Consider the following 14,968-nt stretch of genomic DNA (forward strand, 5'->3'; position numbering starts at 1 on the left):
AAAAACGGTCATTCCATTGGCAGTTATGTAGTCCCGTTATGTTCAGAGCTGGTTCTCCTAATAAGCAGACTATCGCGAGGACCAACATTGCTGCCCGTTTCTACCTATGCTGACCATTATGGGAGCGGTCGCTTTAAGTGCTCGAGGTTAGACAACAGACTGCCGGAAAAACTGAGCTGCCGAACACTTGCATTACCCCTCACCGCAGTGACTTTAAAACAGGAGAAAAACATCTGGAGAGCGGAATTGCATTCAGGACAAAATAGCACATTAGCCTAATTTCGCTGGTCTGGTAGGGGTAGCACAGTGGAAATGTACAAGAAATCAATGCTGCGTGCAGATTCAGCCGACAATTTGGATACATTCTCATATGGATAATCGGGTTACATGACTAGCAGGGAAAAAACTGGTAAGACTATTCATGGGTGTAAACAATACACGGCCTGGCTTTCAAAAATAGGCCAGATGCCTGTTGAGGATAAATGCATGCAGAGGCTTTTGACTGAATTTCTGACCGGGTTGCACGATGCAGTTTAAGAATCTTCCTCTTCAGATTCAGTTGGTGTGTCTAGACCCAGAGGGTCACGCGGGTTGAATAAACTAGATTTGTTCGTTTTCCTGATTTCATCGTCAGACGCTGGACCGGAAGAAATGCTTGGAGAGCTAGTTGACTGTTTTTGCGGTTCTGCAGGGGAGTCGGATTTCAGTTGCAGACCTACTGGTGACATACTTTCCTCTGCAGAAGCGGGTGGGGTCTTTTCATGTGTCCATTGATCAGCATCCGTCGTTGAGTCATCGTTATCGAATAAGGCTTTATTTGGCTTCGTCGGTCTGAAGGTCACACTGCGCTGGACTCCGGTGTCCTCTTGGTCGTCAGAAGAGACCGCTTTCTCGGGACGCTTTGGAGTGGCTAGTCTGCCAGTTTTCCTCGCAGACCGGTCTACGCTGAATGGAGTTGGTGAGTCGGGGTTGAACAGAGCAACGGAAGAGGCTGAATATCGCAGGCCCGAGGTGGCTGACAAATTGGAAGCGCTCTTGCGTTTTCGGAGACCCTGGCTGATGGAAGCTTTTTCTTTTTGCAACTGCTTGATGGTAGCCTGAAAAGGTAAAGAGAAATTTGAGCCGGTGGTGTTCGGGCAGAAAACCACTGGGTGATGGGGATATGTATATCTGCTCCCGGTATAACTTAAAATTTTCATAACTCTCGAAAAGACCACCTCGGATGAGTTTTGATCATTTTTTCATCTCCCGAGTCAACAGCCTACACAGGACAGTAGGTAAAAATATATCAACTTGTTTTGTCAGGAATAACGAGTAGTCCTTCGTGCCATTCTACTTTAGTTACAAGTCCGCCGTGTACTGATAAAGAACTTCCGTTGGGGAAAAAAGGGAAGTAGTTGTTCAGAACTTTACAGAGTTACGTAGGCATTGATTCACCCAGAAAACGGGAGGTTTCTGATTAACGATGTTCCCGTGGTAAGTACGTCACCTTTAAACTCGATATATTTGTGCAGGGAAGCTGGTGGAAGCTTAAAAACAGACGGCATAAGAAACAGAGGTGGCTCACTGCGAGGGTTAGTTGACAGCGAATGGTTTACATCAGGTGGTTAAACAATGAAGTTTGGTTGGTGTCTCGTACAGCACTCCCTTCCACCTCATAAAAAGCCTTTATCTAAGCAATACTTTGAAGCAGGAAAAAGATTTGACGATTCCAAATCACATAGGCTGTGAAAACAGCACCTCACTTTGAGGAGAAAAAATTTGCTACCGAAGTTCTCATTAGGATTGAAATATTCCATGGTAAGAGAATCCTCCAACAATCTAGTGGGCTATGGTTTAAATTGTTAGTATAACCTTGAAGCACGGATAAATCAACGAGTTCGATCGAGGACACTGACTCCATTACACTCGCTAGATAAAGCAATTTAAACTCATTCAAAACGAGCCAAGATACGACAACTGATATTTCGCTTGGGATTAGACGCAGCTCATTATTTTTCAACATGTTGCAATAACAGTGGGATACTTTTACTGCTTGACCTCCTTAAGAAACAACATGACAAAGACCGTGCGCTGTAGCAAAGCAGGATAGAATAATCGAAAAACTGAGAATGTACAAGCTGTTACCCTTGGCAGGTAGAACGCATAGTTCGAAACACGTAATCATAACGTGAATACTCACGCTCTTGGTGAAAGAAGACTCATGTGAGAAGAGGTTTTTTCCGGAGTTGGCCAAAAATACCAGACGATAGTTTGTCCGAATTGCGTAGTTCAACAAAATTCCTAGATTATTGACATTGCACAATCTAATGGTATCTATGAAACAGGGTCTTGATAGTCCCGTCAGCTTGAGGTTTAGTTTTGGGCTGAACTCCAGAGTAAGCGACACGCCGCGACAAGGAAAAGTACAGATGTTCCCGAGTAGTGTTCCCTATAGAAATAACGTACTGAATTTTAGACATTGACAGCAAACGAAAACCTCAACTAGAAAAGTGATGGTGTAAGTACCGTATCGAAAATCCTTCGGAAGTCAAGTTATTGTCGCAGAAAACACGTCAGAACAGGACCGTCAGAAAAACGGATCTGTGTGATCATACTATTGCAGGCAACCGCATTTGACTTAAAGTTCTATCATCACATGAGAAACAGAAAATGAGCAGCTGAAGAGCGAAAAACGTGGAACAAAGCGGAACATGGGAAAAATACCTACCGTTAGTCGATCCTGCTCCATCTGGGCTGCAGCTTTGGTTTTGAGCAAGCGATCCTCATGAGAGTCCTTCATTTCAATCATGTCTGATCGAAGGTCCGCGATAGTACGATCTTTAGCCAGTAGTTCTGCATCCTTGATAGCTAGCTGGCGTTTCAAAGCCTTTACTTCATCTTGTAGTTGACTGATGGTTAGCAAATGTTCGTTATAGGCCGAATCAAGGCTAAAATCAGAAAATCAGGACAGGACGGAAACATGGCGACACATATGGACGCTCTGTTGGCCAGCTTACTGCACAGCAATTTGGCGCTGTACCAGCTTGTCGCCAAATAAACTGATTACAGCATAATTTATCGCCTGCTGATCCAGCAGGTGATAACTACATGGCTGAGGCAACCATAACCAGCCGAAAAACTGACTCGCAATAAATCAGACTAAGCCGAGTAAATATGGACTGAGAACGTAGATCCAATAAGGCGCGAACACAAAAAGATTAGTAGAATGCCCGCCTTAACCTCAAACTCAACCCGTGATCAAGCGGCCCAAACTATATCGACGTAAATGAGAAGGATTAGAGAGAACTTGGGAAGATAGAGGACAGAGCCAAGCAAAGCAGTTCCTGCGCATGGGTTCGTCACTTCAATTCAGCTTGGAAACTTCAACCGAATCGAGTTTGAACAAATGCCCACACAGTCTCAGGGTGGCACAGCGTGTGTGTATGGAAAGGACGCCACAACCGAATGGATAGACAACAAGGCTTCGCATTCGACCCACGGCTTTGCACAGCCAATTCATGTGGTATGGCATTTATGCGGTGACGAAGAGGACAGTGACCGAAGTATGTTCGTTGTATAAAATAAGAAACATGAAAAACGTTGCTACTAGGAGTAAAACAACGCCGGTCCAAAGTACGAGAAACGCACAAAGACTGACGGCTCTAGTTGAATAGATCATATTATTAATCATCGGCTATCGTCTTTTTTTGGAAAACCGTTTTTTGGCGGAACACAGACATTTAAAGAAGGATTCTGATAGCCTCATAGATTGAACAAAACCTGTAGGTACCGCTAGGACTAAAGCTCAGTTTTACCAAGGGTGACAAACCATAACTGAAATGCAAGTTGCGTGTCACACTGGGGAAAATAAGTTATACCTAATTGTAGAAACTCTATGACCAAGCGAAAGAATTTCTGCTGTTCGTTGAAGTGAAGAAACCGTTATCCCAATTATCGGAAATAAACATGGACGTTTCAAAATCTTACCTCTGTGTTTGGGTAGATGGTGTGGGTTGAGAGCTAGACATGTTTGCTTCCGTTTTTAGTGTTTTGTAGTCGTCCGAGCGGGTACGTTTCAGCTGGCTGAAAAGGGAAGTTACAGGGGCATAACATTTACCGGAATGAGCAAAGGAAAGTTGGCTAAATATATTAAGGCTGAACCAGACGAGGAAGGAAAGCGGTTATTAACTGACAGCTCTTCAGAAAACCGACACGGGTTATGAGCACCTGTCTTTGGGTGGAGTATGCAGAAAGGAATATGATAGTCTTACGGGTAGCGAAGTCACTCCTCGTGATGATTACGATGACCTTACCTCCAGATGGAACGCTTAGACAGTGAACCGAGGCCAAAAATACTCTCCTTATTATCCAAATCCAAGCATGAGGCAGGAGTTTCAGGCCTCAGTGAAATATTTTCTGAGGTTGATCGTACAAGTTCGGGTGTTACATTCGTTCTCCACCTGACAGACCGACCAAAAGTGGTCTCCCCTGAAGTAGACTTTGTCAGTTCATCTCTATAAGGATTACACATTTCCTTACTAATTTACGATTTAATTTGTTTTACTAGCCTGCAAAAGTCCTCTCTCAATTTCGAGGTACGTAGTTGTGGCTGCCAGTAGTGAATCCCATACTCTGTTAAACAGGGACCCGTAAAATACATTTGGGCGACTTAGTTGATGGTCAGGATCACGTGCACATTTCATCCAAGGCACTGACCAAGACGAAAACGAATACATCACTAGCGATTCAGACGGTATTTCAACCTGTTTCGGAGTTTCATTTTGACCATATTCTTTGACTTTCGGGAAACAGTAAAGGGGTTACCAGTGGTGTTTACCTCTATATACTAACAAATACAGAACCCTGCATATGCCTTGCGGTTTAGATAACAATGGCTTACATATAGGTGTTTTATTTATTATTAGGTTGCCCGTCATTGCGGATTACGCAGGCTAGAATAGGGTGTGTTCATGTCTACTTTTTATTGACACGACACATAAACGTTGGTAGCTTTGCTTGCTACATGGCCGTTCAATGAGTAGCAAGTGGTTGCAAACATTTCGTCCTCAGTCTAGGTGACATCGTTGCCACATGATAACGCCATGAAGATATCGGCTCAACTGCTGGTGAAACTTAGCAACAACATCGTCAAGGTTAGCGAACGATTCAACCGCCGAATAGTGCATGTGGGAAAAGATCCATAGTGGGAAATTGTCATTACAGAGTACCTGTGCACGCACACAAGATGGTGAAATTCACTATAGGTTTTCTCTCCACTCCACCATTCCTCGAGCAAAAGATAAACAAATCAACCTTCAGGGCTTTGGAGTGATGAATCGTACAGACTATCATTGGCTGTGTTAACTCCTCGTGTGAACCAACGACAATCAGCTGCCATTTTCCCACTCGTCTGACTACTCGTGAGCAGCATGACTTACGCCTGTTCACTATACCCTCTTGTTGCCCCCTATCGCTTGTTCCTTGAGTTTTCGGTCCCGCTTAAGGTTTGCTTACTCTCTCATTACTAGATTTTGTCGTCTGTTCCTCTTCGCTTGCAATTTTGTGTCAACTCTACCCAGTTTCGAGTGTCTGCTTCGGCGGTAACGTAGGTCGCCTGGGGATCGAACTCGAAAATCCTCGGGTGTCAGACAAGCGCGCTATCCGCCCTATTTTTTTGTGTTACCTATGTATTGCGTCTTAGTTGATAGTGCTTGTTTGGATTTTGCTCTAAACGGGCATGTGCTACCCCGTTACGTAGTCAGGTAAAGACTGCGGGTATATTTAGTTTGTTCCAAATTCGCCAATTTTCCTTACGTTACCCCACTATGCGGCCTTTCCACACTGTCTGACTACCCGTATCCATCCCTGTTCCTTTTTCTGATCCTACCAGTTGAGCTATCGTTGATTGTACATTCTGGTTAATTCATGTTGTTTATCAACCCATTTGTTCTCAACGCGGCATCTACTTCCTCATTAGTGTGTCTCTCTTGCCTACTAAATACGAACTGCTTATATTCACAAAGATCCGATTCTTCTGTGGGATCCTTATCCGCCCGAATCTTAGAAGTCGATTTGTGGTACTCGCCCAGATGAGCTGCGCACCAACTGGTGCACGCAGCTCCTTATCCGTGCGAAAATCCCCGTAGACGAGGCTGATTAGAAACCGCAACAGCACCGGAGCAAAAGCATCCAAGCCATCCTTGGGTGCACGAAATACCTACAGGCAGCTTCACCACCACCATCGGTAACAGCAGCAGCAGCATCGTCACCATTATCATCATTATTAGCTGCAAGAACCGCGTACCTGTCGGAGGTTAGAGCCGCCACAATTTTGTCCATCGAGGCTTTCGGAAGGTGGGGGAGGCGGGAGCTGATAAACTGATGCGTAGATACAAATCTGTCGGTGAACTTTTAAGTGTGTGGGGCTTGGGAAGGGAGTTATGCATTGAAGGCAATAGCTTGGATGCACGAGCGCCATTGAGGGTGCGACTGGGCCATGTCTGACAACGTCTCCATTGATGTGGCCCGTCTCCCCATTCACGGAAACGGCAAAGACCAGCGCAGCTGAATCTTCTGGTAATGGCTTTCACAATTCGCTGTCAAGTCATTGTTTGATCTCCCCTGGATAATTTCCACCCTTCGCATGGTTCTGCAAAAAGAATCCTTCCAGGAATTCGGCCGACTGGCATGCGGAGCAAGTGGTCAAGCCGGAGCAACCTATGCAGTGTGATCAGTTCATCTATCGTAGGCGAGTTATTTCTTCCGAATACCATTCGGGGTATTTCAGTATTGCTGGTCCGGTGTTAGCGCCAGACTCGGGCAATGCCCGGAAAACATGGATGGTCAAACAGTGAGGTTTTGATGTACTCAGCGCCCAGAGGCCAGGTTTCTGACCCGTATAATATGGGGCGAATCGCAGCATTGTTGACGCAACCTCCGACGGATAAGTTAATGTCATGCCTACGCCACAGACGATGCAGGTTCGCGAAAGTTTCTATGGCCTTCCCGTTGCCAACGGAGATGTCTCTTTGAAAGACCACCCGAATGATACAGCAGCTCAGGTAGAAAAACTTGTCTACTACCTCAAGCGGGGCATCCGCAAGCATTACGCTAGGATACGAGCTTACCCAGTTTTGAAGTAGCACTTTACACTTTGCAGGTGTGAAGCTCATACCAAACCGTGAGCCATAATTATTTAATATTGTTTGCATTATCATGGCATCAAATTCAAGAACTACGTCGTCTACGTGCGCGATATCTGCGAGTGGACGCCCCGGGAGCACTTCGACCCCCAGGCATAAGAGGCTTCAATAGCGTATCAATGACGAAGCTGAAGAGAAAAAGTGAAAGAGGACAGCCCTACCTGACACCACTTGGTGTGGCGAACTCAGAAGAGAGCTTCACATAGACCTTCACACGGCTACGAGAGGTGACGTACAGAGCCTTAAGGAGGGTCAGAAATTCACGGAGACACCTTTGCTCCATAGACATTGCCATAGTGCCTGACGGTCCACAGAGTGAAAGAAAACTTTCAACTTAAGGAACACAGCCACTGTTGGTCGCTGCAAGCAGTGTCGCCGTCCCAAAATCTGTTGGAGGGTAAAGATTTGATCGATGCATCTCCTTGCAGGACGGAACCCAGCTGGGTTTTTGCGAATCTCTCTCCCTGTGTTCAGTCAACCGCCACGCGTTCTGTGTCCGAACTGAGCTAATATTAGTTGATTGTTTTCCATACCACTAGTACAATGACGTTGTCACACAGGAGAGAGGTAAACACAAAACGGATTCCTTTCAGTGACTAACCACGGGGGAAAAACTACGGTAATTGTTTAAATAAAAAAATGTTACTGAAACATACTCGCTACGTTGCGACTTGAGCCGACTCGAATCCACGGACGATTCATTCCTGCGCTTGCTACTACCATGGTCAGAGCGTTCACGGGAACGAGCCAGCTTGAAATTGTACGTGCAAACCCAACACAGTATCTGTCCATCCACTTTCTGGCGGCTGGCCTAGGAATAAATTGTATATGGATGGGAAAACATGTCGATCATATGAGATCAAGCTGCCGCAGCTGTAGAGTGACAGAAAACGCAACGCGCCAAACTGTGTTAGGACGAGAGAATACGAAAGGTGTGCACAAAACAGTAGATGAACCTGCTACTGTAGGCCACTTTCAAAGTTAGAAAAATTGAGACTGGGTGTTCATTTCTGCTGTTCAGCACTGCATTGTCGGTTAAGTTGGTGAATTAAGTCGCACATCAGGCGAAAGATTGTTTCCCTATGTGTTCCAGAATGAACTTGTGGATGCTTATGCACCAGGATGACTCAAAGCTGTAGTGGAAAAATGGTGTAAGAATGTATTTAATCGATTCCATAAAACTGCAGTTTACTCCTTTGAAACGACCGGCCGCATTATCGGAGTTTTACGAGAGTTATGAGAGAGGAGTTCCCAGTACAAATAAAGTTATTTGAGGTACAGAACTCGCAATTCACTGGGAACGGTAAATGCTCAATCACTTCTAATGGGGGTCGATCAAATATGTCTTTAGCCAGGAATTCTGCTATGTGCGGCTCACCCGGCGGTCTCCAAGACAATCCACTGTTAATTGTTATTTGCCTTTTCGTCATACTTTAAGTAATCAAACTGGATATTCCCAACTTTCTCCGTGGTGGCAACGTGGCGTAATGATCAACATGTGGATCGTCCCTTAAGGCGGCGTGGTTCGAATCCAGTCTGCGACACCTTTGGAGCTTGAGATAGCTCAGTGATTAAGGCACCAGCTTACGGACCGGAAGGTCCGTGGTTCGAACTCGACTTTTGGATCTCGACTGCTCATGTCTAAGCTTGAGTAACCTGAGTGTCCCAGTCCTCGTTCCTCCTTCGGTTGGCATGGCAGTTAGGCCCCGAAAGGATGCTACAGATGGATGATCTAGTATCTATGTAGATGGCCCTATCACGTGAATAACATCCTCTATGATGGTCTTGGTGCAACAAGGCTTGAGAAACTTCAATGGATATTTCAGCCCGCAAGTGACGTCAATCTATGCCGAAAAGCCGAGAAGCACTGTACAGCTGTTTCATACCTATCGAGAACCATCAACAGTGCAGATGTCCTTAAACTCTGAGGAGATCCGAACCCGCGACCCCCAGGCTAGTAGTTGAACAATTAACCGCTCAACTATGAGCGGCTTACCAGCAGTGTGATTAATCCGCACTCAAGTTATAATGAGTCAATCAGACTGCTGATCAACGACTTATGGCCCAGAAGTGGATGAAATATAAAGTTGGGGGTTGCAAACTGGGTGAATCTAGAATCTAAATATTTTTCCCCATTGAATTACCAGAATGACCGAATCCTGTTTATCTTGAAGATAGAACTCACTTGGTGATTTAGGCCGGAACGTGATTACTTACTTACAATTGAGTGGTACAAAACGAACTGAATTTGCATTGTACCATGGGTCTCGTAGGGATATTTTGGAACAGAATGAGCCACTCTACACTTACCGGGGCGATTCAAAGTTGCACCGAGACACATGACCTACGAGTATACCTCCAAGAAACAGCAGGTAAGAGGGTCTGCGATGACATCATTTTAAAGATCTTATAACCTTCACGTTGAAAATAGCTCATATCCTCTTGAATTCTTTTCAAAAAGTTGAACGATTTCAACATGCCTCTGGAGGCAAGATATCTTTTCATCGTCTAGGGATCTGGGTGACTCAGAGCTTTCAGTGAACGAGGGCGCACACGACTCAAAATGCGTTTGAAGATGCCCAGAGGAACCAGGTCAGCCAACAGTGAGCTCACGTTTCGCAGTACATCACATGATTCAACTGTATTACACACAACCCATGAGACCAGTCTACCGCACGGAAAATTCAGTTGTCAGGGTTATTTGGCAGTATAAAAGATGCGTATCGAAGGTAACAATCAGGGCGGAACAAAATTAAACAAAAATCAGCCACCACGCTAATGCTTACCTTTTCGGATATATGAGAAAATGCGATAATTTTTGTGGAGTGGTATGGCGAAAACCACAAAACCTTTCTGTTCCGTCTGGAGGGGGGCTGGTGCCTTTATGTCAAAGGTGCAGTTTGTAGAACCATGAAGTAGGTTCACACACTAATCAACAAACCAATGAGGACAATTGCACCCCGCGGTGGAAGAAATTGTGAAGAACATGCAGAAAAATTGTGATTTAATCAAGTCTCTCAATTGAAAGATCAAAGATGTGCATAGTTCCTTAGAAGCTCCGATAGTCCTTAGTGGGAAGACTCCGATAAACAATCGTGAAACCCACACCGGTGAATTTCATACGATGATAAAGCGGTTTCGGATTATAATTTCTCCCCATTTCCTATGAATTGTGGAAGCTCAAAAAATGGAGTCCTGTTTCAACACAAGGAAGAAGTTCATTGCCTCAATTCGGAACGTATGGTAGACAGTTCACAGTGCCGTATGCACAATTTCAGTAGAATTGCAACTGAAGATTTCAGTTTACACCGGTACATTACGAAATTCCCATGAAAAACGATCGTTGCAGGTTGCTGCGCGACCTCTGGCTACACCTATGACACCCTGTCTGGGGATTCGAAGTCTGGTAACAAACTATATGTTTGAGGAAATCCAGTCTATGTTACGAGGATTGAACGTCGGAATACGCCTAGAGATATAGTGTTTGTTGCCTGCCCTAAAACCCTACAACTGTGTAGACTTTGCAGTGCTCAACAAGAAGACTACCAGAATGAACAAAACTGCTTGGAGCTGAACAGCAATACATCTCTACTGAAAACAGACGTGAAGAGTTCGACTCGTAATCGTGATTGAAAACACTGCCAAAGAAACAGGCGAGTTCAATCACAGGAGGACGTCGCACTACACCTAGGAACATATGTGAAACCACAATTCGGCTTAAAAAATAGCTAATTCTCCTCTCAGTTGTCGCACGTCGTCCAAGCAACACCTGAAGATGATGGTCCCTTTTTGAACTTTTCGAAGCAAATTACCGGGTTGTCCGGGGGCCAGCCAACCCTGGTAACCGAACAGCACGTCAACCGTACGGATGTGTCACGTGCGGGTTACGGACCAAACGAAGACCTGCCCTGATTGGTCAGAACGCAAGCCAAGTTGGATCGAGCATCTTTAGTCGACGCTTCTCGCCCCTCATGGAGATTCTAGCACAACTTTGTGGAACACTCTGTGGTTTCCTGTGAATACAGTTGTAATAATTTCCCGTCGTCTCCATAAAGGGCTGTCTGAGGCTACTGTGCCTTTTGGTATACCATAGTGGGTTGAGCAGGAAGCCAAAGGACCGATACAGAGTTGCACGGCCGTTCAGCAGGTCACAACACAGGCATCGCGCAAACATGATGTTAAAATAATATTAAAAGTGAAGGCGTTAAGAAACAGGCACTCTAGATAATAAAAGATACTCGCCTCATCTTTAAGGAATGCACACATCTGTCCGCAGTTCTGGCATTCCCGAGGTTCGCCAAAACGAACCCGATAGTGCATACAGCGTTGGCATACTAATGCATTTCCGAATGCGTTCTGCAGGTGACAGATTGAGCATGGCTGCGGTTCACCATATTTGGATTTTAGTGACTGACATCGGGGGCAAATAGTGCCATACCTGCATGATGCCGGGAAAGTACGGAAAATTACATGACCAACAAAACGGAAGACAACGTACACATAGTATTTGAAATCCGACTTGCAGTATTCACACTGTTTAAAAGTGGAGTGATGCGGATTACAACTCTGAAATTGTTGTAAACAAGGAGCTCAGGCATATGAACACATACCTTGCACATTTGGCCAGAGCGGGACATTTCTGATTGCGGAAAGTTTCGAAAGCATTTTGTGCAAGCAAACAAAGGCTGTTCCATTTGGTCAAATCGAGAGGAAAGCGCATACAGCTGGAAGTGAATGAGGAAAGCAGTCTATTTAAGTGAAAATGAAATCAGCTCTACCTACAAAACGTGTTATCTGAGGGATAAACAGACGCATCATTGAGCGTAAGTATATCTGCCTTCCTCGGGTTTGATAAGCCATACTATAAGTTCTTCATGCGACATTCGCCTCCGCAGAATATATATATATATATATATATATATAACGCAAAAGACTGAAACCGGTTTACAGTTTCCGCGATTCACAGCATTGTCAAGACAGCTTCATGTTATTCGCGGGACCTGAGTATGGCCTCTTCCAAAATATACTGATAGTAGAGACTGCGTCATGAATCTCAACGCCGAAGCGCTACTGGAAGTAAACTGGTTTGTCAATTCAAGAGGCTAAGACTATAATCGTCACTCTCTGTGCTGTGCTACCAACTGATCACTGGGCCCGTGCTTTTCAGGTCTCTTAGGTCGTAGCAAATACGCTGTTGGGTGAATCTGAGGAAACAGTGAAGTGGTTATAAATCATGACCCACCAAGTGTCGACTCGTTGGAGACTTTGTTAGCTGCGTGGTAGACATTATGGCCACTAGAATGCCCATTTGGGTTTCTCATACGCAAGTCACTATTGCTTTTTATAATTTTCTGCTTAGTGACCATGCATACAGGGTGGAACAATTATGCACGCAAAATCGTGAGTATGTGGGTAAACTGTGAACGAGAAAAAAGGCTTGGAATCGTGTGGTGCAATCGAGTTCCGAGGGCTGATTGTCCACCACCAACTCGCATCAAGTTAATATCCTATGCTTCTCTTTCCCTAGCAGATANTGGGTTGTTTGGATCTTCGACGCAAACTATCATTCGCAAAAAGCTCATTGAGTTTTACGGCCCTGCTCCAATCACACCCATTGGCTACATCATCAAGTAAGGCGTGCTCGCGCTACACTTTATAGCTGGGGATATTAACCCAGAGATCCTACCTATCATCTGGAACCCAGAAAGGAGAAATTGTGGGTCGATAGGACCTCCAGTAGGCTCGGTAGTTTCAGTGTACATGTTCGAAGAAATGGTAGAAAAACATGACTACACTTGCCATAGAAACACGCACAAAGAGTTGTGTTAGTTGCAGTGCACAATAGAGAGAACAGGGTGCGAAGCATCTAGAAGCACGCATTCCCACTCAGTAACGTCCCGTTGTTGGGTCTTCAACGCCAGATTGATAGACTTCCAAAGAGTACCATTAAGTTGTCCAACTTGTCCATTACCGCGTGGATTGTATGTGGTAGTTCGACTGGTTGCCACACCCCTGTCGTGAAGAAACGTGTATACTTCACCTGATATGAAAGCTCCATCACGATCAGAATGGACGTATGAAGACATTCTGAACCAAGGGAACAACTGGTTGAAACACCTGATCACGGTGGATAAGGACACATCCGTACACGCGAAGGCGAATGGGAAACAAGAGTACTCACCGACCATTGTTAAAAGGTATGTGTTGTAGGTCGATGGAGGTGGGCCTTTAAAATCGATGCTGACGCGTTCAAACGGTTGTGTAGCTTTATTAAGATTGCCAAAAGGGTGATTGCGGAAACGAGGTTTCAGTTCTGAACAAATACTACACTGATTTGTAATCACCTCAACATCCTTGATTGAAAACGAAACTTTCCGAGCCGGGGTGGCATAACGTGCTATGAAGGTGTTTGAGATTCACGAGTGACATCACAGATATGTGATCAGTCCGTGAGAGTGCGTCAGTGGTTTCACTTTGATTACTGGCGGTACTGGACGGTACTGGACATCAGGATAGTTCGTCTCCATCTCCGGATTTTGTCGTTTTTCATAGAGCTGACCGTTGATCCGTGACACGTGAAGTGATTGCTAATCAGATAGTCTCCATGCTCTCAGGGCTTCAACAATCACGCTGCTTTCTCGATTGCTGGATGATGACGTTCACTATGTGACAGTGCGCGAAAAGAAAGCTAATTGGCGCCAATCTTGATTGAGTGGCCACAATGGTTATATAGGAAGCATCAGTTTCCACAACGAGTGCACGAGTATCGTCTACGGTGAACACAGAAGCTTTTTTCGAGTAGTATTTTAGATTATTCAATGCAGCTTGTACGCCATCTGGAATAGAGAATATCTGATTGTGGACGATTTGATGAGTTATCCGAAAAACATGGGATCCAGTGTGTTCAGTATGCCAGAATTCCAACCATTTTTCGTCGTGAACGGATGTCACATGGATGACACGACTCTCTTAGGGATCGAAAAAGTTCAGGTTCCCGTTTTATCTTACGGTGAGATATCACGTACCTAGTAAGTGTTTTCGCAGTAGCTATGATGCTCTTTTCGTGGTCAAAAGTAATGCCGTGAAGTTTTGAGGCCTCTACGAGTTTCTTGAAATTCCGATCATGTTCCTGGGCATCGCGACCACACACGGCACATCGTTTACACATAAAAACGTATCGAGGAGACCTTCTTTGCGTATGATGCTGTCTATGGAGCGCTGAAAGCATCATCTGACCATCATCATCTGACCTAAAGCTGCCACCTTGGCGTGGTGGTCGGGCTTGAGTGCTGCAATGATCCCGCGGGCTACACTGACTGGAACTTCGTTCCACAAGGTACAACCATGCCAGGAAGGCCAAAGGGGAGCAGCCAAACCAAGAGCAGCGAGACCCCGCACTACGAGTAATCGTGGTACGAGGCGGTCTGGGGATAAAGTCGTACTGTCCTCTGCGACAGGAGTGTGAAGGCAGTAAGGTGTTTCCCCCAGGCGACCAGCATGTTCATATTTATGGAAGCAACGATGCTGCCTTCCCCCGAGGAAGGACGGGTTAGAAAAGATCGGCCCCAAAAACCGCACACCCCGAGCGCCCAACGGTTTACGTGACCTCCGACGCATTATCCAATACAGTCGAAATACCCCCCAGGCGGCATGTCCATATTTATGGAAGCAGCGATGCTGCCTTCCCCCGAGGAAGGACGGGTTAGAAAAGGTCGGCCCCAAAAACCGACCGCACCGATCGCCCAACGGTTGACCGTGACCGCCGGCGCATTATCCAATACGGT

General features: G+C 45.4%; 2 protein-coding genes across 2 annotated transcripts in view; one reads left to right on the forward strand and one right to left on the reverse strand.

Annotated features, from left to right (window-relative positions):
- Positions 1-230: 230 nt before the first annotated feature.
- Positions 231-14,968, reverse strand: part of T265_07574 (hypothetical protein) — a gene marked incomplete at both ends in the record, with an annotated part of 21,727 nt that continues 6,989 nt past the window's right edge. Inside the window, 6 exons of the mRNA XM_009173131.1 lie at positions 231-1,097; positions 2,711-2,930; positions 3,970-4,065; positions 7,841-7,990; positions 11,449-11,622; positions 11,795-11,908. Of these exons, the coding sequence (XP_009171395.1) occupies positions 534-1,097; positions 2,711-2,930; positions 3,970-4,065; positions 7,841-7,990; positions 11,449-11,622; positions 11,795-11,908 (1,318 nt within the window). The remainder of the gene's footprint in view (positions 1,098-2,710; positions 2,931-3,969; positions 4,066-7,840; positions 7,991-11,448; positions 11,623-11,794; positions 11,909-14,968) is intronic.
- Positions 13,230-14,968, forward strand: part of T265_07575 (hypothetical protein) — a gene marked incomplete at both ends in the record, with an annotated part of 20,152 nt that continues 18,413 nt past the window's right edge. The window contains one exon of the mRNA XM_009173132.1: positions 13,230-13,381. Within this exon, the coding sequence (XP_009171396.1) occupies positions 13,230-13,381 (152 nt within the window). The remainder of the gene's footprint in view (positions 13,382-14,968) is intronic.

Source organism: Opisthorchis viverrini (genome assembly GCF_000715545.1).
Source record: "Opisthorchis viverrini unplaced genomic scaffold opera_v5_175, whole genome shotgun sequence".
Lineage (NCBI taxonomy): Eukaryota > Metazoa > Platyhelminthes > Trematoda > Opisthorchiida > Opisthorchiidae > Opisthorchis > Opisthorchis viverrini.